The sequence below is a fragment of the Pseudopodoces humilis genome, chromosome 26, assembly GCF_049639895.1.
Source record: "Pseudopodoces humilis isolate 2021_Gansu_Grassland_sample_001 chromosome 26, ASM4963989v1, whole genome shotgun sequence".
In the NCBI taxonomy this organism is placed as follows: domain Eukaryota; kingdom Metazoa; phylum Chordata; class Aves; order Passeriformes; family Paridae; genus Pseudopodoces; species Pseudopodoces humilis.
In genome coordinates this window covers 2380833-2408475 of record NC_142225.1, presented here as the reverse complement: position 1 = coordinate 2408475, position 27643 = coordinate 2380833, and the positions used below count along the sequence as shown (strand labels likewise).

The 27643-nt window shown below is 44.2% G+C and overlaps 1 protein-coding gene across 1 annotated transcript; it reads right to left on the bottom strand.

The window, feature by feature from the left end:
* Nucleotides 1-288: 288 nt before the first annotated feature.
* Nucleotides 289-27131, bottom strand: NGF (nerve growth factor). The gene is made up of 3 exons (XM_005530149.3): nt 26700-27131; nt 4456-4583; nt 289-1453 (listed from the first exon to the last, which is right to left on the bottom strand). Exon 3 carries the CDS (start codon nt 1440-1442, stop codon nt 726-728), a length of 717 nt encoding a protein of 238 aa, XP_005530206.1. The 5' UTR covers nt 1443-1453; nt 4456-4583; nt 26700-27131; the 3' UTR covers nt 289-725.
* Between the last annotated feature and the right edge of the window lie 512 nt (nt 27132-27643).

Below are 27643 nucleotides of genomic sequence, written 5' to 3'. Positions count from 1 at the left end.
AAATTATCAAATTTGGATTATAAAGCACACAAACTTTTTAAATTTATATAAGCATATTGACATTTGAAATCCCATCACCCTTATAGAGCTCTGAAGTAATGAGCTGTAAAATACCATTTTAACACAAAAATACATGCTTTGAGATTCTACTCTTGTGCAGACAAATGTTCCAAAATAATTCAGAATGGATTATTTTTGCAATGAAAATATTTTGGCAATTTAAAAATATGCACTAAAGGTCTTAGAAACTGATCTGGCAACAATGAAGAACTAGTGTTTCAACCAGGATTCACTAAGATGATTAATTATATATGATTAATACCTTTATGGATAATTAGTAACACTGGAAGCAAGTTTTGAAAGTTCTGTTTCGGTCTCTTGGCATTTGGACAAAAAAATTTCAATTGAAAATAAACCTACAATAAACTGGCAGGGAAGTTTTCTTGTAGAAGAAAGCAGTATGTGTGAAAACTGTGTGGAAAATGTTTTCTTTTTGCCGAAAGCTTGTTCAATAGCCCAGAGTTGTAGAGGTGAATGAAACCGAAATGAACACGCATTTTAAAGAGCTCTGCCAGTAAATAACTTACAAAACACCAAAGGTTTCCAAAAGAGTTTAATAAATAATGAGGTTCTTTCTGTACTGTATAAACTATAAATATACCATGCAGTCCTTTATAACTTAAAATAATTTACAGGCTGAGGTAGGGGGGTCGGAGGGCGTGGGCTCAGGGCCTGGCCGCCTTCCTGCTGAGCACGCAGACGCAGGCAGTGTCGATGCGGATGAACCTCCAGGCCGCCTGCTTGCCCTCCATGGTCAGGGCCTTGACGAAGGTGTGGGTGGTGGTGCAGTACGAGTTCCAGTGCTTGGCATCGATGCCGCGGCACCCGCCCGACACCGGCTTGGGGTCCCTGCACTTGGTCTCGAAAAAGTACTGCTTAAAGACGTTGTTGTTGATGTTGACCTCGCCCAACACCGTCACCTCCTTGCCCTTGATGTCGGTGGCTGTGGTTTTGTCCCCGACCCACATGCTGACGCTGTCGCACACCGAGAACTCCCCGCGGTGCAGCACGGGGTGCGTGCTCCTCCTGCTCCTGGCAGTCCTGTTGGGAGCCCCCATGCCGCTGAGAAATCCCAAATTCCGGCCCTGCCCGGCCGCCGGTGGAGGCTGCGTGCTGAACAGCACCCGGGGAGACCGGAAACGCCGCTTCCGAAAAATTTTGGGGTCCACGGTGATGTTTACGGCTTCTCTCCTGCTGAGGCTCCACGTGGCGTGGCTGTGGGATGTCTGCGGGGCCGCCTGGGCAATGTGGTGTCGGTCGCTCCGGGTATTGGGCAGGGAGTGTTCTGCAGGAAACTCCAGTGGAGCATTGTCCTCTGACTTGGGAGCTGCCTGTGTGCCGATCAAAAAAGCTACAGTCAGAGTGTAGAACAGCATGGGCATTACGTTATGACCTAGAAGGAGAGAGAAAGACACTGTTACTGCAGTCAGAGTGAAGAACAGCATGGGCATTATGTTATGAGCTAGAAGGGGAGAGAAAGGCGTTGTAACTGCGAGCCGGGCGGGCACAAACTGCTGCCATTCTGGCCATAAATTTATCAGATACCCGGGATCATACGGATTTCGTCAGGTATTCATGTGAGTGCCAGATGTTGTTCTTCCGGAAGAGCTCATTCAGACAGCATCAGTGTTCTTAATAAAGCGAGAACATTAGAAAATAATAGCTAGATTATTATTAATTCCTCTGGTATTTGTTGTTAGAGCACTGTTTATGAAGCACTTGTTTGGTGTTATTAATGTGGAGACCATATGGCAACAGCATGTTCCCAGGAGTCAGATCTCTAGTGAGTTTTGCAGCAACCTTTTTGGCCAGGGCCGGTCTCTTGGCTGCAGAGGAGTGAAAGTAGAAGCAGTCCCTTGGCTAAAACAGCTGTCCATTCCCTAAATTTGTCTGTAGAGGTGTCTTTGGGGCTATGGTGGGGGCACCAAGGCAGTACCTTGGGCCATTATCACAGCCTTGGCAGCCTCACTCACCTGCTGTGTGGCTGGGCCCCACTGCTGGCTGGCTCAGCAGCCTCCAGCAGCTGCCAGCTCTCCCCCCTGCCCTTTCAGGATACACCACATCTCTGAGTTAGGGCAGATGAGGCCTAGGCTCCTTCCTTGTAGAACTCAAGTATCTGTCTCACGTGGGCAGATGGAATTTTTCCACATTCATTGGCAAACATGGGAGCACTGTGGGTGCCAAGCTACCTCTTGCCATCTTAGATACAGCAGAGCTAAAGCCACTGTGGCCAAAGTACTGGGAATTCTGGACTGGGAAACACCTGTTTTTTATAGAATGCCACAAGCAAGAACTCCCCAGATGTCCCTGCAGAGCAGAGGCAGTACCAGTGCTGGTCCTCCTTCAATCCAGAGGATAGACACATCTGTTTGGGTGTGGAAAAGTGCAAGCCAAATGTCTAAGCCTTTGCTAAAACCCATTTCATGCTGGAAGAGCAGCAGCAGCAATACCTCGTTGGGCAACTACCACGTGCTGACTAATTCAGCCACGTGTTGGGAATGAGAGATTCAAAAATGCTCTGGAACTGCAGTGAAGGGCAGACATTGTATTTCCTCTGTAAGGACTTAATAAGCTGCGACAGGGTATAAACAGAAAAGCCCGGGTGAGGCTCCTCCCCGTCTCTTTGCCTTGTTTTCCTGACATGTCTCAGCTGGCCCCAAGCTCTGCCCTGGCCGGCCAGCAGGCAGGGAGCCCCAAAGCCACTGGACAAACAGGGTTTTGTACCAGAGGAATCGGGCCCTGCAGTTCCACTGTGATTCCCAGAATGTCTTAATGTTTTTTCTGGGTGTGGGTCAATTATGGTTGCAGTTCTCCGTCTCTGTGGAGCTTTCTCAGATTAGAATCCCAAGCAGTACTAAAGGACTCGACCAGGGTGCTCTGCCAAAGCATAATCCTGTGGAAAATGCAGAACAACCCTAAGATGTCCCACAGGACCTTGTGTGTCTTATCTCAGACAGGAGCTGAAATGACATAAACAGCAGGGTTTGTGCAGGGCTAGCAAACATTTAGGAAACCAGCAGGAGACGCCAAGTGAAGGTAGTGTCTGAGGAGGGCGGAGAAGTAGAGCCTGCGTGGAGGGGAGGAAGAGAAAGGCCAAAAGCCATGTGAGCGCTTGTCTGTGCAACTGCTGGGCTGGAGGCATTTGGGACAAAAAGATGACAAGGAGAGTCAAATGTTTGTCACAGAGCAAATCCTTACTGTTCCAAAGCTACTTTAATTTGCTTAAAACAAGGCTGAGGGTTGCTGTTTTCCCACGTGCTGCTCGTGCTGGAGCACTCGTCATCCTCTGTATAAGGAAACAGAGCTGGGTGTAGCTCGGCTTGGCTGTGCACCCTCCAGAGAGTAACCCCTTGTTCTACAACCAAATTAAAGTCAGATGGTTCATTACATCTCTCAAGAGCCAGCTTTCCTGACAGAAATGTTAATGGAAAAGGTTTGCAGAATAAAATCCAGGCACAATTTAGCCATGCCAATAGCAGCCTCAGTGTATTGTGTTTATGTATAAACACCTTTTTTATTATTTCCTTCTATAGGAAAGAGATGCTTCAATGTCAGCAAAGAGCTGGTTCTGGTTTTGTGCTATACAAGATTTGCTGCTCTAAAATGCAGCTACATTTACCTCCCTTCTCTGGGTTTCTTATTTTGCCTGTGCTAAGATTTTTATTTTAAGGCCATTAACACAAAAGCAGAAAGACCTTGCCTCCTTGTCTTTTTTCTTTAATTGCCTTGTATTTCCTCTCCTTGTACTAAATCATTATATGGAGTGGGGCCCAAACACAGACAGAATGTATTTGGAATATGTGGTAACTTTTCTGAAGATTCAAAATGGAATATTTTTATCAATCAGTGAGTTAGTGGAGAATAGAAAGTGGCACCTTAAAAACGTGAACGCAATGACAACACAGGCAAGAGAAGTTAACATTAAATAATAGGTGTGCTTTGGGCTGTGAGGGTTGTGAACTCTTTTGCTGTCACAAAGAGTATTTTACTGGCTATTTTGGGGAGTTTGGGGTGTCCCTGCCCCAAATAGGATGAGCTTTAAGGTTCCTTCCAACCCAAACCATTTTGGGATCCTATGATTCTCTCTCCAAACTTTGTCACATAATTAGGTATCAGAGCCTCTGATGGTGCTCTCTGGAGATGTTTGCAGTGGATGCCTCGTGCAGCCACCTGAATTTGCAGGGGATGTGCAGCTGCCAGTTCCAGTGCTGGGGGTCCCTGGATGTCTGATGGGAGCCCTGGCCACAAAGGTCATTGCAGGCATTGTAATGCCAAAGTCACACCACCTGTACTAACCCCACTTCTTGTGCTGGGCAGGTGTCATTAGCCCTCCCTCCGGTGCAGCTGGTGTGGGAGCCTGGCCACTGGCTACTGTGGGAGGGTGTGCTGCCTTACCTCTGAGTAGACTGCACGAAGAACTGCTTCCCCAGCACGGTCCTTACTTCATCCAGAGCTGAGCCGGGCTGGGCTGCACCTTGCCATGAGGCCCTGCTGCTCCTGCCAGCTGCGGCTGCCGTGGGTCACTAGGGGCAGAAGGGTTTGTGTCAATAATTAGCCAGCAAATCAGTCTTCTCAGTGCCATTCTCCCCTTGGCAGCAGGAGCTCAGGGACAAACCCCCTTGGCTTTCTGAGCTGTGCCTTTTTCCTGTCACAGCATCAAGCTCGTCCAAAGCAGTTCCAGACTTCGCAGAGCAGCACATTTGTAAGACAGGGCTGCCTTTACTCAGCACCTTTACTGGACTGCGGTTATTGATCCACTGCTTCCCACTCCTCTCAGACACCTTCCAGGCTCAGCAAATCCAGGAGTGGGGCAGCAGTACCTGGTGGCACTGCACAGCAGCCAGGCACAAAACAGGGCCCATAGACCCAACATCTGTTATGGGAAGCAAATCTGGTTTCAGTTAAATTCAGGAGGAGAATCACAGATTGACATTTATTGGAAGACAATTATCTGATTGTGGCTGATATTTGAGAAGAATTGAAGATACAAAACCTGCAGGCATATAAAAGCACATACTTAGGTGCTTGCTGTGTTGCTGCTGTAAGGGCAGCAGTGACTCCAATCCTAATCACTACATTGTGAGTGGTCATGTAGACCCCCGCTAAAGGAAAACCATTATTTTCTTCACCAACTAAATCCAGCACACTGACACATTCTCAGCAAAACACATTTTCTGATTGAAAATTCATGGCACTGAAAGGGATAGAAATAGTATCTTATTAATCTTATTCAATAGCTTATCTGCTCTATTTCATAAGGGAAGTAGGGGTTGTATAAGGTAAATAGGGGTTGGATAAGGTACTCCCATACTGCAAAAATCCTGCTGCATTCAGCCTGAAGTGCATTTGCTAAGGAGAACAAGCTGCTAATGCCAAAGCATGAACTTTCCACCTGCACAGCGTCTGTCTGCAGGAGCACTGGCTGCCAGCAGAGGCAGCCACTGGCTTTGGCTCTTACCAACACCTAAGTACAAGTTACTTGATGTTTAAACCTCCAGCTGAAACCTTCCCAGCCTGTTTCCATCAGTGCAGGGCACAGGAGTCACTCGGTTGCGTGCTCCTTGAGCAACACTTGTGCAGTGGTTTGGCCACCCTGCCTTTGGGGCCGTGGCTCAGGTTCCCCCTGGGTGTTGCAGTATTTGGGAGCTGAGCTGGTCACGCTCATATCAGCATGTCAGAAAGGTCACACAGAGTTCCAGAATCCAGAGCTTCATGCTGCAGATGGAGTATGCTGTATTTTTGCAGGAATGCACTAGTGAAGTAATAACCCTTTCAGTGAACTTTGGATATCTGAATACCAGTAATGATAGAGCCATGGTGTTCTGGCCGCTGCCAAAAATAATCCAACAACTTTTCCAACTGTTCTGCCACCCTAAGAAAACACTGTTTCAGTTCCAACTGGCTGATTTTTAACCACAAAAGCATTTATTTTCAGCAAGACTTTTTTTTAAAAGTTCTTTTACTGTCTTTTTCCCGGATTCCTGGCTGTGGTGGAATCCAGTAAATGATGCAGTGTTATTCAGCATCCATAGACTATTCCTCTGTTCCACCACTCCCAGACATTCATAAAATATCCTACTGAAGTGAGTCTTTCTTCAGGATTTACATGCCTACAGGATGACAGACCTGGTGGGTAAAAAAAACTGGCTTCAGTCTCATTTCTTAGTCTCAGCAGATGTAGAGTAGAATTAAACAGTCCCAGATGGGTTTGGGCACAGGGTGCCCAGAGAAGCTGTGGCTGCCCCTGGATCCCTGACAGTGTCCAAGGCCAGGTTGGATGGGACCTGGAGCAACCTGAGATGGTGGAAGGTGCCCCTGCCATGGCAGGGGGTGGAACAGGATGAGTGTTAAAGTCCCTTTCAACCTAAACCACTCTGGGATTCCATGATTCCATAATTCTGGAGGGTGGGGAAATGGATCACACCAAAAAGCAAATGGCTCTGTGTCTTCAAAAGCTCTTTACTTGCAGGACCTGTAACTGCAACAAGTGCCAAACGAAGCATGTTTAGGGAATTCCCTTTTTATTAAAGTTACCCACTGAATCTGAGGAAAAATGGATGTCCTGGTTTAGGGCAAACAGGGTATGTTGCCTGGAAAGTTATCAGGAATGAAAAGTTAATGAATGTACTAAATTAATTGCTTCCAATAAGAACAGCAGTCAGTGCAGCCTTCTCACTGCACATTGACGAGATGCCATTAAAGCAGCTCCTACACAGAGAAAAGATAAATTAATGCTCATTTGACTCAGTCAAACACAGCAAGTAAATTATTTTCTAAATAAAAATAAACATAGTCAATAAACATAAGCATAGAATGTTGTAATCTAAGGCATGATACAATTTGGAATGTTGTTTTCTGTCATTCTTGAAGTTGTTGGCGTATTTTAGGGATGTGCAAAAAATAAACAGAACTGCTTGGCTGTCAGTGCAGCAAATAGGATCGTGGAGGTCACCAAAATAAGCAACAAGTAGTGAATTAGATTTGTCTCATTGCTTCTGGTAGTGAGAGAGGAGGGAGGCAGTTGCTGCTGAAGTTGCTGGTAAAGAGAAGGAGCCTCTGGCACATCTCTCATGGAAACATTTTCACAGGTACATGAGTTATATGAATTAAAATTTAGCAGCAGCAACTCAGGGAAAAGATTTCTGAGCCCTGGGAGGCCTTGAAGGGAATCCTGAAGACTGACTAAGGGCAGTGTCAGAGGCACAGCTTTCCCTTGATCTTAGCTGATGAGCAAGAAAATGGGAATCTATAAAGGACCCAACGTTTCATTCCTCCATTATATCTTCAGTGACTCAGCCTGTAAATAAGAGGTTTATGGGTGCTGGAGAGCCAGCTGGAAGCTACCTTTGTCTCATACACTTCCTTTTTTTTTTTTATTTTCCTTTTTTCCGAATGCCTCCAGCACTGGAATGTTTCTTTGAGGATTTCTAGGGAGAGCAGTCGACTGAGAAAAATGCTGCCCTGCAGCAGGGAGTATCGTGTCACCGTGATCTTCCTCGTCATCAGGATGTGCACCCTGCACCTGCCCCCAGAGCTCTGACTCAGCCTTAGCCCAGCTAAGGATAATGACAGGATAAGGATGGTTCACATCCCACTGAGCCTCTTGTAATTTGGGGTGCTTAAGGGGGAATTGCACCTTGAGTCTTGACCCATCCCTGGAGGTGCTCGAGGCCAAGTTGGGTGGGCTTGGAGCAATCCGGGATAGTAGAACATTCCCTGCCCCTGGCAAGGGGTGCAGTCAGATCATCCTTGAGGTTCCTTCCAACCCAAACCATGCTATGGTTCTGCAGGGTGGGGATGCACCAAATTCAACATTTTTTAAGGTTTACTCTATATTTATTGGGGTATAAGTAATGGAAGTAGCTTATTTGCAAGGGCCTAATTTTATCCCTTCTTTCATCCTGAACCAGTACATCGATATTTCACTTGCTGGTGTCTCTGTCAAGAAGTCCAAGGAGAGGAAAATAATTTTTAATAAAAAATGGTGAAATCGCCTTCATTGCCATTCCCTCAGAGCATTTGGTGCTGAGTGAGGCCACCTGTCAGGAGACCTCCAGCCTGGAGCCACAGCTGAAGGTTCCTGACAGGAGGTGACAGGTCTGGTGACACGGGACAGGCACATCTCACCTTTAGAAGGCTCACTTTAAAACTTCTGAGTGTTTTAAACCAAAACTTCTAAGAATATAATCATTTGTTTTGCTTCCCAAATTTGTTTTACAGTGTTTGGCATCATGATACTCTCGCTTGTAGAACATGCTCATGGGAATTCAGAGGCATCAACAGTCATCTAAAATGTGATTCCTTTAGGAAAAGCCCCATGATCTTAGGTCAGGGTGGCCATACCAGTAAAGGCTTGTGACAGGATGCAGCCCTTGCTGTGACAGATTGGCTGTTAGTGAGTGTTAAACATGCACAGAGCCACCCTGATAGAGCAGAAAGCTTTATCCTGCTGCAGATAACAAAACCAAACTGACAGTTGTTAAATAAAAGATAAAGAAATTGTCAAGATAAAATTCTCTTTAAATAAAGTGAAGGAAAACACATCACTTACAAAACTAGTGACAAATCTGAAAATAAAGGACAGGAAACAGCTTTTGGAGGAGCATGTGAATGTGATTCTCCTGAAGTCAATGACCTCAATGGGATAAAGCTGGTAAATTAAATGAGCTAGAAATAAAAATCCTGGCTAGATGTAAGTTACTGGAGCATACCAGGGCTGTATATCATCCCTATATTATCATTCAGACAGCAAATCCTAAAATCAATGATTGACATATGATGATGGCTTTGGAACTTTCCATAAGGCCTTGGAGTGGAATATGTATATTTTATAAGACTCCAGGGTTTCATATATCCTAATTCATAGGCACCAAGGAGTGACTAAAGATCTCAGGCACTAACTGACAGGAAAACTACTGCAGGATAAATGGGATAAATCCATCCATATAAAGCTGAATGCCTCCATCCTACAATCCTGTCCAAACACAGCAGGACTCATTCCCTATTGCTGCTTGGAAAAGTGAGTCCAAACACCTTCCTGAGGCTGGAGCATGGCCTGCCCTTCTCCCCTCTACGCCTTTCCCAATTGCATTTAAATTTGGGAATAGCTGCCTTGCTATACTTGGCCCCGAGTTTTCCAATACAAAATTACCAGGAATGAAAGAACTGGAATTTCAGAATTCACAACACTACCAAAATCAATCTGGAATTCATCTGGGAACAGAAAGTATGAGGGCAGTCAGACTGTGATGTTACATCCCCTCTTACAGCCAAGAGTAGTTAAGACAGAAAAATACAATATCTTTAGGGCTAGTAAACCTTTCCAACTAGTGATCTTATTCCAGCTATTCAGAAGGGAATAGAAATCCTGATTCTTTTCCAAACCCTGATTAATAAGAACCAGCTGAATCCCAGCAGCAATGCTAACATTTAGTTTTTATTCAGGCTCATAATTTTCATTTATACTCTCCTTTTTCACTTTTCTACAACTGCACAAATAAACTTGAACACAGGCGATTTTTAGCAATTGCATGTGTTGTAGTGTAAGACGTCAATGTAGTGACTCCAAAAATGATGTAGACAACAAAAATGAGCTGGGATGTCATGATCAGGTTCCCAAAGGTAGACTCCATCATCTTCAGTGTTTCTCTGGATCATGAATTTGGAAAAGAACATTCTGTAAGGACAAGGAGCAGCCATAAATTATGGCCATGACTTTTCAGACTTTTCTGTTCTATTAATTATTTACATCCAAAAGGAATTTTATCTTCTACAAATCTTCCAGTGTGTTTATAACTATTTTAAATGACTCAACGATATTTTAATGGAGCAGGAATTCTGAGAAGTTCCAAAGGGAAGCTGAAGGGTGTCTGTGCTTGGCAAGTCAGAGTACAGAAGCATGCAGCAAAGGATAGTTGAGAGAACTTGAAAACCTCTGTTCTACTGAACTGAGGACCTGGCTGCACCTGATAAAAAGTTCTGTAGCTGAAGCAATTCAAACTGATTTGTTGGATTTTTTTTTTTTCCATTAAAAAACCCCTTAGGGATATAGACAAAAATCTACAAAATTAAATCTTATGACATGGAGGTGCTCTTGTGTTCACTCAGAGTGCTGAGATAGGGAAGAAACAGTCAATACTGGAATGGAATATTGCTGTGCTTGTGTAGGATTTTTCCATCCAGAAATGTTGAGTGTTTTTACAAACACTTAATAAAATGATCCTCCCCACTTGCTTATGGTCAGTAGAATTTACTTCTATAGCATGTGAAGAACCCAAAGAATAACACAGGATTCTTGCCAAGCAGTAGCAATGTTCCTCTTCTCCATTGCCCACCTCCTTTTGTTTTCTTTTAATTTCTAAGATATTCTTTCCCATTTTTAAATCTATTTTACTTTCACGAGACCTACAAAGTTCAATTGCCTATTTAGGGAATGAATTCACCCCCTTATGATTTACTTTACATTTCAATAGGAAAATCATGACAAAAACTCCTAAAATGACACCTTTAGAAATCAAATTCCTTATTTTTATGGCAGCTGGAAATGGGTGTTGACCCCAGAGTAGTCATAGTCATTCTGTGTCCTTATTGTAACTCACAAGGCACAGGCATAATACATTAAATACTTGAAATACAGGCATGAACTATTGAAAAATGTTAATATTTTTCCTTAAACCAGCATACCCCAAGGTGAATTGTGTGTACAAAAAAACTCAATCATTGGGCTGTTGCACAGTAGCTGTTTGATTTCTGTATTCTTTGACATATCCTGTACATTTGAGAAGTATATTTCCATATATTCTGGACAACTGGACATAAGCTTTGTGTCCTGCTGTACAGGAGGTGACCTTCAAGGTTTGGGCAGATATTTGTCTATCTGCTCATTGCAAAGCCTGAGTTTTTTCTGCAGACTGTAAAGATGTGGTAATGCTCAAACCCTTGTATTCCACCTGCCATTCCCATTTGAAATTGAGTTCAAAACAATTTCTTCAGAATTCCTAAGCAATCCACTACAGAGATGTGAAATAAAGTGGGTTTTAAACTAAGCAGATCTAAAGAAGTAGTGATATAGTAATATATTATAATTAAAAAAAATATATTAGGTAGCAATCTTAGTCTTAAATCTAAACTAAGTAAATACTTCATCTGGGTGCAAGAAAGACTTTAAGCTTTGAAGTTCATTTGCTACTTGCTGGTGGCTTAAAAATTTAGTTACCAAAGAGGTGGAAAAAAGGGTTTTCTTTCCCTGCACAGCAGGAACCTTTTAGATGTGGTGTAGTTTTGAAATGAGAGGGTGAAACCTCCTAAGAAACAGAGGAGAGATTTCCACAAAAAAAATCTGGAAACACCACCAAATAAAACAAAGTAAACCACAGAAACACTGAGTTATCAGATTGCAGTGTCATCTTGTAATGTTCTCTGCAAGCACAAGTAGTTCTTGCAGGAGAAATAGGAGTCTCCTGACATCTAGGGTAGTTTACCAAGAAAAACACAAGGTTTTTACAATTGCTTAGACCTTTCAGATATTCCTTCTAATGCTGTGGCTCATCTGAACACAATCAGAGAAAGGAAACAAGCAAATGGGGTTTCACTTTCCAGTTCCAGCACTCCAGACAATGGTGCTGCATCATTTGCCATGAAGAGACAGAGCTGGTTTGTAAACTGTGGTGCTGCTGGAATTTTTACCCCTGGGCTTTCATACTTTATACGTCTGTACTCAGCACTTACTGAGGATTAAAGCCTGCTTTCTATGGAAGTGTGTTGACACCATGGAAAATGCTCCATACCTACATTTTTCCCCTGTTTGTTTTTCTGACTTCAGCCTGAGAGATCATCTTGATTACTTGTCGCAGAGTAAAAGCACTGCAAAGCACAAGTGTTCAGGATGTTTGGGAAACTGATCCTATTTCTTCACACGCTTTTATTTGCCTTATTGTCCTTATTTGTTCATTGTATTTTAGTGTGTGTATGCCTCAAGTGGTAGAAAAACAAGAGTGGTTTGCCGGGGTTTGTAATCCATGTACCAGCTCCTTCTCTCTTTACCAAAACCCTTTTCTGCACCTTTCTTTATGGAGTGGATGGATTAAAAAGCAGCAGGAGAGTGAGAGTGAGATCTGTTCTCTGGCTCTCTCACTCCTGTCCCTGGTCATGCCTATGTGTTGACATCCTCTGTTTTGTTTTCTCTCCAGCTCCAAGTGCTGCTCCACGTGCTCTCTGACTCCTTTATCTGCAAGGCTCCTGCCTTCTCCTGTCACACATTGAGTCCAGCTGCCTCAGAGCTGCTGCCCCACACAATCTTCTCTGCACCAGACCTCTTCAGCACCTTGGCTTTCATCTGCTGTGGAAGGTATTTACTCCTTGCTGTGTGATTAACTCATTGCTCTATTAACTCACAAGGCCAGACAACTGCTGGCAGCCCTAAAGAGGGGTGGTAGCAAAATGTAATGGATTCTGTACATTAGCAACAAAATATATATTCAGAGAAACTAATCCAAGTTGTGTTTCCTTGCACTGAGTTAGCACAGAGATTGATTTAGGGGTTACTTCATTCCTGTGCTCTGAGGATCTCAGTTCTCCTTCAGCTGCGACCCTGACAGCAAAGCCGTGAGGCCAGAGAAACACAGCCCAAACTTCAGCACCCTCAGTATCCCGAGTGTGTCAGGCAGCTGCTGCACAATAAATCTGCTCACGCTCCCAGGGAGCAGAGACAGTTTGAACTGGGGCCTTCTTTCAGCTGTACATTGTGGGCTGCTGGGCGCGGACCCAGCGAGCAGTGGGGAGTAGGAGTTTTCCATCTTTGTATTATGTCAGAGTCTGAGGGGAGGCAGCTGCTGAGGATGTTTTAAGATAGGAGGTTTTTATTCCCCGCTCAGCCATTTAAGGTGAAATGAAATTTAAGGTGACATTTCAATGTGGGAAGGGGTTTGTTTGTCTGGATCTTGAACCTCTGGAGCTCTGGAATATCCTCACCTCACACAAAGCCTGAAGGATGGTCGGTGAAACACGCAGAGAAGTGAATGATGTCGCAGTGTGCAGGATGTCCTCCCTTGCTGGGAGCCTGCAGCTGTCTCTGGAATAAATTCCTGTGTCTTTGAACAGCTCTCCTGACCACACAGTCCCTCTGTGCAAAGGGACAATTCAACAGAAAAGTGTCTGTACAGGAAAGATAGATCTTGTCTTGTGCTGTGGGAATCCTTCAAGCACAGAACTGAGCACAAAGAAGTTTAAATGAAGTTCAACAACCTTTGCTTAAGAACAGGAAACAGGGAGTTGGACTGACCTGGCAGTCTCAGCAGCTCTTATAAATCTGTGTTTGGCAACTCACTTGTGTGAGAAGCATTTGAAGGGTCTTTACATTTTCTGGCATTATCTGGTAGTTGAAAGCATTTTTTGCTAGAGTGCAAATTATAATGGGAAAGATGCTCCTTTTTCCTTTGAACTGTGCTCTTGAGTGTTTCTACCACTAGAAATTTCTAGAACTATTTTCTAGAACTCTCTTTGGCCCTGCTCTAAATCTGAAGAACTCTGAATCCCTGAATTGCAACACAGTGCTATCACTGATGGCATTGGACATCTTTGGACTACTCACACTTCAGCTTTCTGTGGGGTTCACTGACTTCCCTGGTATGTGGACTTGGAAATTAGGGAATTATGATAAAAGTAGGCCAGGATTAGATTATCACTATTCCTGGGTTTACCAGCATATTATTTTCCTTGCTACCTCTTATTATATTAGATATGAACCTTTTTTTCCCATTTCCAAAGCAAGGACAATCAGTGGATTGAATGTAGGAACTCTTAGACTGGGAGGACTAAGCTGTAATGAGTTTCCTCCATTCCAAAACAATCTTGCAGAAGCTGATAAAACAAAATCCCTTAGTGCTGTGCCACAACTTCAGAGAAAATAGTGGGGAAGAGTGAAGGCAGGAGGGGATTCTGAAAGCTGTGGAGTGGTACTGTGATACAGTAAGGAGAAGCTCCAGAACTGAAAACTTTGTAAATAAAATTTCAAGGCTGCAGCTGGTGAGTGAAATTCAGTGTGGAGTTCACACGATCATTAAGGTTGGGAAAAACCTTTAAGATCATTAACCCAGCTCTGTCATGTCCACCACTAAACCATGTCTCCAAGCATCACATCTACATGTTTTTTGGACATTTCCAGGTATTCTAATCCACCACTGCCCTGGGCAGCCTGTGGCAATGCCTTCAGTGAAGAAATTTTCACTAATATCAAATCTTCCTCTGGCACAGCTTCAGGCCATTGCCTCTCCTTCTGTCCCTGAGAGCAGAGTCTGAATCTCCCCCTGGCTGCCCCTCCTGTCAGGGACTTGTGCAGAACTAGAAATTCCCCCTGAGCCTCCTTTTCTCCAGGCTGAGCCCCTTTCCCAGCTCTCTCAGCTGCTCCTGGGGCTCCTGACCCTTCCCCAGCTCCATTCCCTTCCCTAAACATGCTCCACTCAGATCATGCTTCTTACAGTTCAGAAAGGAAAAAATGCTGCAGAAAAATGCATGTATGCTCCTGACAGCACAGGATGTTGGGAACCTTTGGGCAGGGACACATTCCACCATCCCAGGCTGCTCCAAACCCCCTCCAGCCTGGCCTTGGACACTTCCAGGGATCCAGGGGCAGCCACAGCTGCCTCCCACCCTCCCAGAGAACAATTCCTTCCCAATATCCCATCCATCCCTGCCCTCTGACAGTTTAAAGCCATTCCCTCTCATCCTGGCACTCCAGGCTGTCCAAAGTCTCTCTCAGAGCCCCTTTAGGCACTGGAAGGGGCCCTCAGGTCTCCCTGGAGCCTTCTCCTTTCCAGGCTGAGCATTCCCAGCTCTCCCAGCCTTTCCTTGATCCCACTACAAAATGGAACCTGTTTTTCAAACCAGTGTGGATAAAAAGTCATGGCCTGCATGGAAGAGAGCTATCTTTGTGCAAGCTTTGATGTTAAAAAATAGCAACTTGAACTCACAGATGTACTGATTATCCTGCTAAAAGAAGACGTGGAATCTCTTCTCAGAATTACAGCATTTTAATTAGAAGAATGTGAGCAAAGCCTTAATCTTGTTAGTAGGGATAGATACGGATGAGGCAGAAACAAAATCCACAGCAACATAGTCCAAACACGAAAAGCTGTGTCTTGGAGGTTGGTAACAGCACCAGAACTGCTCCCTGCCACTGCTTTTCCTGCAAGACTAAGCTTGACAGTGACTAAGTTGGAAGAAATAGCTCTTCTGCCTTGTAGCACTGAGCTACATCAGACACAGCTGTTTGAAAAAAAAGAGATGGAATGTGGGAAAGGTACCTCAGACTCCCAACCCAAATCCACAGATACTTGATTATTCTCTTTAAAGTTCTTTTTAGCCCTTCTAAATTCTTGTGACATTCAAGGATCAATAAGGATTTCATCTGTAGCTGATTCTGACAGATGTTAATCTTTGCCTTGGCTTTGCAGTCTGCTTGAAATAGTACTTGTTCCTTCATGTCAGGCCTCTGGCAATGCTTACAGAGCCAGGATTACAGTCTCCAGTGAATCCCATTTGTACTGTCATTAACTTTCTAAACTGTTCCCCATAGCTGGCAACCTTTCCATGCTTGGAGATCTACTTAGTGGGAAGCTGGGAGAGTGATGGGTTTTGCCTGTCTGGAATCATTGTGCCTTTAATTGAGATTTGTTTAATTTTGTCATTAAGTCCATTTACATTGTAGGCATTTCATGACCATGATTACACACTGTGCCTGTACCCTGGCTGTGTTTTGTACCATTTGCCTATTAAAGAAAGAGAAAAAAAGCTCTGTGTTTACTTAAGATTTTTACAAGTAGCCTTTTTTTTTTATTTTTTTTATTTCCATTAACTTAGTTAATAAATTAGTCTAATTTTTGGATTGGAAAAAACAGCTCACCTGCAGATTCTCTGCTGTGTTCAAAGGAAGTGATTAGATTTATTTGGCAAAATACAGATGAGGATTCAGTACCTGCTTGTCTGGAAGGATTTGTCAGAACACATAAACATGGGAATTATGGTTGATTCCAAATTAGGGACAAATCTCAATCAGAAAGCAACAGGAATGGGAACATTTCTTCTGTAAATGCCAAGGACTTTATGGTGAACAGAAATCCCTGTATCCCCCAGTGAGAGAGGTGTGGGAGGGCTTGGAGCAGCCTGGTCCAGTGAAAAGGGTCCCTGCCCATGACAGGGGTGGAATCAGATGAGCTTTGAGGTCCCTTGCAGTTCAGAGCAGTCTGGGATCTGTAATTCCATGATTCTCTGACAGATCAGGGGTGCAGGAATTCCTTCTCTCCAAATGTGACTCAGGGGTGACCAAAGCTGAGTTCCACCACGAGCTCGACAGTGATCACTTCAGCAGCTGGGGAAGCCAAAGACTTGCTTCTTAATGAGAGAGAAGAAAGCTGATTAATCAGCTGAGTCATCCTGCTCTGCCTCAGTGCTGGTATGAGTGGCATTCCCTATGGATCAGCCTATTCTGAGGGAAAAGCCAAACCATAATCAAGGCTAATTGACTGAGCTCAATCAGACGTTTCAAAATACCACCCATGAGTTTGACATCAAATAAAAAGCAGGGATATTCCCAGTCAGGCAGTTAATTGCTTCCTGAAAATTTGTTCTCTGAAATAATTTGAAGATTTTCACCAGTGCTCCTTTTTATTTCCATTTCCTAGGCTTACAGCAGGTTACAGTGTAATGTACAGATCAACAGACTGGAACAAGACACTTGCCCTCTCACTTTTCTTCCTACTGAATGATGCTGCAGTGCTGCCTTGTCTCTGGGACAGAAAATTTGCAGCCTCCAGGAGTTAAAACAACTTTTTAGAAGGTTTTAGAAAGATAAATAATACCATCTCCTTGCAGCTATTAGTACTAGCAGCAAAAATTGCAGTATTTTAGAGTAAAGCCAGTAGGCTTTTTAGTCATTATGTTTAGAGAATTAATCCCAAAAGGATATTTCTATGGGTTTTGTTTCTTACATACAGCAGAAATTGTTTCAAAGAGGAGCTGAAATGTCAGACTTTTTGTAAGAGTTTGTCTGGTGGAAAATAACGGTGGTGTTTAAACATTTGTCTGGTTCCTGATGTGCCCCAGGTTGTGTGCAGCAATGAAAAATCAGCAGCACATCTGTAAGTGAATCATCTTTTTCCCTGCACGCACATGGTTGCACAATTGTATCGACTGCTTTCTGTGATGAATATTTGATACTTGTCATGTGAAGCCATCCCATGCCATTGTAATATCAGAAATTCCAAGCACAATTAGCAACTGAACCTGATGTCACAGTTAATGAGCCCCAGTCCTCACAGCACACAGGATGAGCGTGGTCAGTGACACCAGGGCTGAGTGAAATCGCAAACATCTGGCTGCAAACCCTGTACCTGGGTTGGACATTTCCTCATCTGGCTAAGAGTGCAGAGCAGGTGGGAGGACCTCAGGTGAGGCCCAGCATTAGGAAGAATCAGTATGGAATCCTGGAATGGTTTGGTTGGAAGGGACCTTAAAGCTCATCCAGCTCCAACCCCGACATCTCCCATCATCCCAGGGTGCTCCAAGCCCTTTCCAGCCTGGCCTTGGACACCCCCAGGGATCCAGGAGCAGCCACAGCTTCTCTGGGAAATCCATTCCAGCCCCTCCCCATGCTCACAGGGAAGAATTCCCTCCCAATATCCCCTCCTAAAACTTTCAACCTTTCTGTCCAGCCCTGCGAAGGGAAGTGTTTGGTTTCACAAGGAGTCTGGGAACACCGAGCCCAGAGCTTCTAAAATGCTCCTTCAACTTGGGATCCGCTGGGAAAGCCCTGTGGGACCTCCCTGCTCTGGGATGGGAGTTTGGTCTTTGTTGTGGGGCCACAACAGGGGGTGCAAAATTACTTAATGGGTGTGGTGGTGTTCAAGCAAAGGTTGGACTCAATGATCTTGGAGATCTTTTCCAACCTTAATGATTCTGTAATAAATTCCATGATCTTTTTTCCCACATAATCATGATTCTTGTTTGTATTTCACTTAAAAACCCATCACTCTTGTGCAGCAGGACATGAACACAGGTGCCACAGGCTTCACACCTTCTGTAGCTCCACAAAAAACACTCAGAAAACTCCCATTCCAAATCTCAACTTCCATGGGGGTTGTGCCAACATTAATTAGTACAAATAACCTGATATATTTGAAATTAGCTGTCATTATAACACTTAACCCCATATGTAACTACATATTTTCCTTGTCTGGATATTTGCTGTGCACCTTGTATTTATTACAGTGTTATTTGTTAATGCTTTTGTGTGGTGAATCAGTTGTCAGGAAGAATCTCTGTGGTTACAAAAAAGGAGTTTTATTGTGAGCTGGAAGGAAGAAAATATGGATGAGGATGGAGTAGGAGGAGACAGAAGATGACATTTGTAGCCAGATGTGATTTGTAGTATGAAAATATTAAATGCTGTTGAAAAGTGGGACCCCACAGATTATTGACATAATTGTGGCAATAGGAATAGATTTTTCTTTGGTATTTGCCTATTTTTGCTAGAATTTTCATCAGATGATGAATACATGACAATTTTACATTGTCTAGCAGAAAAAAAAAGGCTTATTATTCTATTTTTTTAAATAACATGTGTCTAGCAGATTTCTAACAGAACCATCTTTTTAAAGAAGCCTACTGTGATTGAATTTTGCATCTTTCAACTTTTCTCTGGGGTTACTTTGCATTAGTATTAGGTTCAAAGCAATAATCAAGGTCTAAGCCTTACAAGATCATTTTTTGCCTGCTTAAAATGAAAACCAGAGGGGAGTTTTGCTGATTAGGTGTGTACTTCAGTTCTGTGCTCAATGCCAGAGTTTAAATTCATGTCACTTGGAAATGAGCTTTTGCAAATTCAAAGGGAGAGAAATGAACTTTAAGTCTGAACTTGAAACCTCACATCAGTTTTCCTGTGGCACTGGAGATGTGTTATTTTCACAGAAAGTGTTTCCTTTTGCTTTCAAGTGATGGCACAAGCAAGTGCTGAAGACTGAATTCAAATTACTCAAATTCTTTTAAAATTTTGAAATACTGAACAAAGGGGAGAAATCAAGGTCATTAAATGGTTTTCTAATTTCTTTTCTTTCAAAGAGGAGGGAAGAAATGAGAAGGAAAGGGCCACACACTTTTCTCTCTCAGAACAGAGAAATGGTCTCTAGTCCAGCCCTTCCCACCAGGAACGTGCACCCAGGGAGAGCTCATGGATCAAACTCCCTCTGATGCTTTGGATTCTGGATGCTTTGCCAAAACCAGAAACTCACACTTTTGGCATAGATAGTGTGTCCTGGAATGTGAGGCTGAGCAGTGACCCTTTGCACTCTCCTCTTTACAGCTTGTGCCTGAGAAAATGATGAGAGGGAGGTTTGGCAGGAGGGACTGGGGCAGGGAGTGTTCGGATCCAGGCAGAGCAAAAGCATGGATGTTGAATGTTCAGAGCACTGATAACACCAAACAGAATTCCAGGATGGTTTGGGCTGGGAGGGGCCTTAAAGGTCATCCCATTCCACCCCTGCCACGGGCAAGGACTCCTTCCATGGGACCAGGTTGCTCCCCAGTAATGAGGGAAGGGACGGAAAAGATTTTTGATGTGGAAAATAAACCCACACCTTGCTTCAGTGGCTTGCTCTGTGCTTATTTATTTCTCTTGACACACTTCATGTACTTTCTCCTCCCAGGTAAGAAGTGCAGTTACTGAGGGAAGTGGATAAAATTGCTAACACTGAGCAGAAACAAGAATAATCAGCTTATTCCTTTTTAGAGAGAAACCTTTTAATGTCCTCTCAGTGCAGGAGAATGACCAGGTGAAGGGCTCGTTGTCTCTGACAGGGGCAAATAGAAGATTCTAAGAGCAAGATGAGCATTTCATGGTATAAATAATTCACATAAACAGATTGGATGGTTATGGGAATGCACCCACCTCAAACGCCTTGCTGGTCTGGTGCTGGGACATGGAGTATCCCCAAAGGATCATGGAATAATGGGCAGGAAATGATGCATTTGGAAAATGCAGGCTGTGTCATCCACCACAGGGCAAAGCTCTTTGTGAACAAGCACAGGTCTTTTCTCATACCTGACTCATCCAGCACATAAAGTCGTCAAAGAAAAAGAATAAAAGCTATGTTTCAAAATAGAAAAACACATATTCTGTGAGCCAGAGCTCTTAAATGTATCATAATCAAAGTATTACCTAACAATGAGGTGCCTGGCAAATCCCCATCAGAAAAATTTCTGAAGAACTCTTTTTTTTCTTTTTTTTTTTAAGAGCCTGGATCACATATGGTTGTGTCAGGAACAAAATAAAACAGTCAAAGAGTCAAAGTAAAGCAGTGAACCAAACCAGTAAAAAAATCTTTGTCACCTTTCTACCTACACAACAGGAAGAAATGCAAAGTGATTAAGAGCTGGAAAAAATCAAAATAGTTTTTCACCTAGCAAAGCCATACTTGTCAAATACAAAGTTATCAAACACATAATCTGCTTCCCGACTGTATTTACACTGGGCTAATTTACTCATTGCAGGTCAGAATTGTCAGAATCAGTGTAATCTTTATCAATTTCTTGGGCAGTTAGCAAGTAATTGAACTAAGGCAATTTTTGCTGCATCCTCTTTAAGGCAGCAACATTTCTCACAAATATGGCAGTTCAAAAGAAATGACCAGCCCAGAGTTAGGAACCAGATTCATTTTATCCATCAGTCATTCATTTAATTCTTTTCTTTGCTTTTATTCTTGGAGGAGCTTCATATTTGTATAATATAAATGGTCATTATGGTTTAGTGGGCATCGTGGTGTTCATCAAAGGTTGGGCTTGATGACCTGGAGGTCTTTCCCAACCTTAATGATTCCATGATTCTGTGATTTTTGTCAATAATACGTAAACCAAGGCCCAAAACAAAATCTAAGAACTTGTTTTACCTTCTGGTTGATTTTTGTCTGTCTTTGTGCTTGAATATTTTCCCACTGAAATCTGTGGGGATTTTGATTCCTAACAAGTCAATGGGAGCAGAATCTGATCTTTTATTAGCACATTGTTTTGGACCCTGTGGGGACAGGAAATTGGATTTTGGGGCCAGGAAGATAAATGAGGGAAAGACTTTCTGGAACCAGTTTATGGCCTGTGTTGATGTTCAGTTTTAGAAAACCCCTGAATAGAAGAAATTTTGAGCTACCTCAAGTTGTCTGGTCACTGAAGGTTTGATTTCTGTCCCATTGAGGGGGGATTGTGTCAGGGTTTGGTTGGGAAGTCCAGGCCAAGCAACTCCTCATCTTGCTGCATTGTCACCACCTCTCAGGTGACACCTTTCTTCCAGGAAATGCCAGTAAGAAATGTGGCAGTCGTGTCCATGAGATGGACAAGAAGGAATGGATTTTAACTGAGAGAGGGCAGGGTTAGATGGATACTGGGGACAAATTCTTCCCTGTGAGGGTGAGAAGACCCTGGCAGAGGTGCCCAGAGCAGCTGTGGCTGCCCCTGGATCCCTGGAAGTGTCCAAGGCCAGGTTGGACAGGACTTGGAGCAGCCTGGGACAGTGGGAGGTGTCCCTGCCCATGGCAGGGGTGCAATGGGATGAGTTCCCTTCTCACCCAAACAATCCTGTGATTTTATGTGATAAAACCAACCCCAGCAACAGTGTGTGACTGATACATCTTGATTTGGATCATCTGATGGTGTCAGCACTGTGCCATAAAATCTCAAAGCATTGCTGGAAATGCAGGGAATAAAGAAGAAAGGTGATAAACATCTGCCTCCATGATAAGGAAAAGTCAGAAGTGTTTCATGCAGAGAGCAGTGGTCTGGAGCAATTCAAAGGATGGACAGAAATGTGGCAGAAAAGCCATCAAATGTTATTTCAAACTACCTGCTGCAGTCATATGAATTTAGATAATATGCCAGAGGCCTTGTTCATGTGTGCATTTAGGGCCTGATTTCTCCTTGCACTGGGCAACTTTCAGCTCTGTGCAGGCTCCAAATACTGAGCAGCACTTTGCTCATTTTCTCCTGCTGTCCAGCCCTGGTGTGATCTGAATGTCTCTCCCAGGAGCTTCTCTGACTCTGGGTTGCTGCAGCCAGCTCTGGATGTCCTTGGTGACTCCCCAGCTCTCTGCCAATGCACTCAGGTTCTTGGCAGCCAGGTTTCACTGCTGGCACTGCCATTCTCTGCTGCATTTCTCAGGGCAATGCAGTTCTCAGAGTGAAAGGTTATTGTCAGTGTTGTTAATGAGGCATTGCCCTGCTACTTTTTACTTGAGATTTATTTCTGTATAATATTTCTAGTGGAAGCTGTTAGAAAAGACCTGAGTTCAATAAAAAATTTCAAATAAGATGTCAGCTCCATAAAAAGACAACACTGAGATGAGATAAAATGGTATTTCCCCATTTCAGTGAATTTCACAAAATGCCCCAGGATTCACAGGCCCTTCTCCACTGTCTCTTAATCTGCTCAGACACTGATTTGCCTGAAGAGCTGTAAATCTTACCACTGGTGTCTTTCTGTAGTGGTAACATCCATGAACGCTGGCCTACACCTAATTCTTGAGCGAAAGCCAAAATGAAGGATGCTGTTTTACCTTTTCATTTTGCCAGAACTGCCATTCTTTTACCAATGAACTGGCAACCCACAGTAAATATTACACAGTCACCTTTTTTGGGGTAGGGTAGGTCAAGTATTTGACAGCTGAAGCATCGAGGAGAAGGAACTAGAGCAGAAATGCATCCAGGTCAGGAATTCTGCCTCCTGCAGCCCCTGGGCATGGCTGGGGAATGGATACACACAGAGCAGCCCCGTGGAGATCATCCCCTTGGGCTGCTCTCGCACTCAGAGCTCATTCTGCAATCCCAGATTTATGGACCCACAGGCAGCAGCTTTGCTCTCAGCGTGCCTGACTGCTTCCTGAACCCTGGCACCTGCAATGTCCCATGGGGAGGAATTCCACAGCTCCCTTGTGCCCAGAGAGAGGAGACACCTTGTTTTGGTTGCCTTGACGTTGCCACCTGCCAGTTTTATTTCCTGCTCCTCGATTTTTCACAACAGCCATTTCCTCTCAATATCTTAAGGACAACTGTGACTATAAATATCTCCCTCACACCCCTGCTCAGCCATCTCTTTTCCAGACTTAGAAATCATAATCTCTGTAGTTTTCCTAAATATGGAAAATGTTGCAGCCTTTCATCATCCTGCACCTTTTCCTGTTTTACTTCATCCTTTTATCCTTGTAACCAGTTGTGGTAACCAGAACTACAAGCAGTCCCCAGGATTGGGGGATGTGATGGGTTTATATTGAGGGTCTGAGATCTTCCTTCCCCCAAAATTCCATGGCTTTAGTATTAGTAGCACTGGGCAGACAAGAGTGCAAAAAACTCACAGTGACTGACACTGTGATCTCTTGGCAACAGCAAAAATGAACTTGCTTTGCTTGACCACATACTTTTTGGTATAAATTCACATCTACATGCACACAAATATTTAGTGAATTCTGTGGGGCTGCACAAAGGGCATTGTGGGGAGAAAAAAAAAGCCACAACAGATCCCACAGGACATCTGTCCCTGAGCTTTGGTTGGAGAAATGTTCTTAAATGCTTTGGCCTCTGTGACCCTGCTCAGGTCAGACCCAGCACATGAAGAATTTCTTTCTGGCCAGGGCAGGAATGTAGTGTAGGAGTGTTCCTGCATGTGCCTTGTGCTTCCACAGAATCATGGAATCATTAAGGCTGGAAAAGACCTCCAGGAAGATTGAACCCACACATTAACACAGCACCTCCATGCTCACCACTGAGCCATGTCCCCGAGTGCCACACCTGGGCATTTCTGAACACTCTGGGGTGGTGACTCCACCACTGTCCCAAAATCTGGAAACCCTTTCAGGGGAGAAATTCTCCATAACGTCCAACCTGACCCTGCCCTGGCACAGCTTGGGGCCACTTCTTGCCCTGTCCCTGTTCCCTGGCAGCAGAGCCCAACCCCCCCGGCTGTCTCCTCCTGGCAGGGACTTGTGCAGAGCCAGAAATTCACCCCTGAGCCTCCTTTGCTCCAGGCTGAGCCCCTTTCCAGCTCCCTCAGGAATTCTCCAGCCTCTTCCCCAGCTCCGCTATCCTGGGACAAGTTTCTTTCTCTTTCTTTCCACGAGATAAATTCAGTGGGAAGAGGTGTTTCCCCCTTTCTCTGGGAATAAAACGAGATTTAATAAATACTTCGGTTTAACCTCTGCCGGGCAGCTGCCGGCAGAGGTCACCGTTGCTGTAGCTGGGCTGGAAGGGTTGAGTTTCCCGGCTTTTATTTGCCTCACATTTGGGATTGACAAATATTTCTAACCCCACAAATCCAGCGCTGACTGTTGCTGTTAGAGCACTGAATCTTTTGGAATGAAACCATCGATTTTAGTAACCCTTTATCTTTTCTTTTTTTTTTTTTTTTTTTTTCTCTTTATCAGCAGTTTGTCAAATGGAGATGAAAAAAATCAAGGATTTCTTTTAACTTCTTTAAGTTACTAGTATTTTTTCCACGTGCCTTTAATTTAAGTTAGTAATGCTAATTAGTACATATTCAATATTCTGGTAGTCCTAAAAGCATTTTGTAAGGAAACAGAAAACAAATTAATAGAATCTGTTCTTAAAGGAACATTTATATGGCCAAAGCCATGGAGCAGTAGGGGAATTTATAGGATTTATTCTATGGATTGAAACAATCTAGTTTTTAATGTGGTCTATTTGACCACATCCTTGTTCTAGACATCTCATTAAATAAAGATATTTCACACTTGAAAATGCTAATCTGAATATGTATTTTAGGTATTTTTCTAAACTGATTTTTAAAAGCAGTATCTTGTGGTTATTTCATAGGCTGCTCAGTTACCCTATGAAGTAATTGTTTATTTAGCATATGGGTTAAAATGATGCTTGTGCTCATTGTAACTCTCCACTAAGTTTAAATGAAGACATGTAAAAAGATAATTTCAGATTTCGATGGAGGAAAGGGGCACTGCTCAGCTACGAGGATGAGGAAACACAGCCACAGTTACTTTCTTTCCCACCTTGTTGGGAGGGACAGATCCCTGCGGGGTGAGTGGCTGGGATTGATCAAGCTGTGAAATCACTGGTACTGCACAGATGTGTCAGGGACTCCTCTCCAAACCCCACCGAGATTTGCTTTAAAATGATTCATATCTATGATTATTAATACATTTAAAGGCCGAGTCTTTCTTATCATACTTGAGAACTCTCCAATATATTTGATTCTTCGTTTCATCCCTGTAGCCTCTTGGGGAAGTGCAGAAAATATTGTAACCCTCTGAATTTCAAACAAAACTGCCTGAAATTGCAGTTGGCAGGGGGATTTTAAAAGCTTGTTTTCCACAATATCTGAATCAACTTAGAAGTACCACAAGCAGGAATGTACAGACAAAGTCAGCTCCCTCTCTGTCTTATTGCAGATAATTGTCCCATTTTAGTTTGGCTTAGCAAAAGAAGTGCCCCAAAAACTTTATTGTGATACTCTAATGCATGAAAACATCCATAAATTATCCGTCTAATAGTCACAATGCAACTTCCAAGTTGTGACAACTTGGAAAACCAGCCTGACAAGCACGCTCACTTTTGGTGTTTTTCTAAAACTTCTTGATCTTTATAAGGAGAATTTAAAGTGAAGACAGAACTGAAGTACAAACACTTTTTGTTCTCAGCACACAAATTCCTTCTGTCTCCCTGCCTGGGTTCCCCATTTTTATCTGTGAGCAGTGTCTCAGCTAAAACAGTGTTATCACCAGCCATAAATCAATAAACATTGTCAGCTCCATCCTGTCACTACGCACAGGCAGCAGGGAGGTCGTGAGCTTTTCCAAGTGGACATCCCAGAGGAGATAGGGTCCCTAGTGAAGTACTGCTCTGTCTGCAGCTAAAAGGATCCTGCCTTGGGTCAGTCACGCTTTGATTTAGCAGAATCCCTATTTATTTATATTAGTAAAGAAAGAAAGAAAGGAGTTTTTATCTAGAGTAGAATTATCACTGGGGAGGAAAAAAGGAAATAAGAAAGCCTCAATATTCAGAACAAAGCCAGTAAAGAATTTTCATATAGGTGTAACTGCTGTAGAATGCAAATAAAACTAAGCTCCCATATACCTGGATAAAAAGAGTAAGAATTCTTGCATTTCCCTGAGATTAAGCTGCTCTCGCTAAAGATGTTTTTCAAGCCTTAAACTTATCCACAGCTGCCCCACCAACACCTTCCAGATGTGCGTGCAGCCAAACCTGCCCAAGCAGATGCGATTTTCGGTTTCCCCGAACCACGCCGCGCTCGCAAACGCTGCTTGCAGGCAGCGAGCTCTCCGTGTGGCACAGACATCCCATCCACGCCTCCTCCGTGGGGCCAGAGCCAGCGCTGGGCACCGCACCTGGGCGAGCACAGGGCACGCAGCCGGTCCGAGCTGGGCACCGCAGCCGGTCCGAGCTGGGCACCGCACCCGGTCCGAGCTGGACATCGTACCTGGGCGAGCTCTGGGCACGCAGCCGGTCCGAGCTGGACATCGTACCTGGGCGAGCTCTGGGCACGCAGCCGGTCCGAGCTGGGCACCGCAGCCGGTCCGAGCTGTGGCAGCCGCGGTCCGGCCGGGGCTGGGCGGGTCACTCACCTCAGAGCCCGAGCGCTGCTGCCCGGGGGCTCGGCGCTGCCCGAGCGGTGTCCAGGCTGCTCCGCTCTCCGTGGCAGCCCTGTCCTCGGCCCCTGTGCCCGGCCCGCAGAGCCATTCACATTCCCGCTGCCGTCGCAGCCTCATTCAGCGCTCGGGGCTCCGCTCTGATTCACAGCGAGCCGGCTCCCTCTGGGTCCTAGCGCTGTGGACGTGTGGGAGCTGCACGGACTCGCAGGAATTCAGGCCTTGGCTCGCTGCCGAGCGCAGGCAGGGATGCACAGATGTGCGGTGAAAGTTTCAAAGCGTGGCTGCTCGTGTGAGTGCGCTCGCAGAACGCGCAGGGAACCCTCCGGCTCTGCGGTGCCGCTGGCAGCGACTGAAACCCTCTGCGAGGGATGTTTTGTCCTCAGCCTTTCCACTCTGCATCCTAAGCCTTGCCCTCAATTTAAAGATGAGGGCTCCCAGAGCGAAACTCCCAGCTCCCTGATGAATGGGTCCTTTAGAAAATCATCTCCGGAGCCCTTTGCTCGTCTCAGGAGCATGGAAACAAACCTGTAGGAACACCAATGGTTAACTGGGGAAGGAGTGGACTGGCAGAAACTGTGCAGTCCCCATTATCAGCTGGCTTTAACTGAGGTCAGCCAAGCACTGGTTGAGAGTAGCAAAGAAATATTTGACCCTGACTTGAGGCAGAGGAAAAGATTATATAAGAATCCTTCCAACAGAAATACTCTGTGTTTAACGCACTTACCTTCAGCAACAAAGAGATATAGAAATTGTTTTCCAGCGTGATTGAGGAGAAGGATTAAGTAGTTTACAAGGGAACAACAGTGGGATTTAGGCAATGGTAAATTTAGAAAAGAAATGTAAAAATTTGAAACTCTGTAATACATATATATAAAAGGCAATTTGGTTAAAAACTCTACTCTCAAAAAATTTGGCAG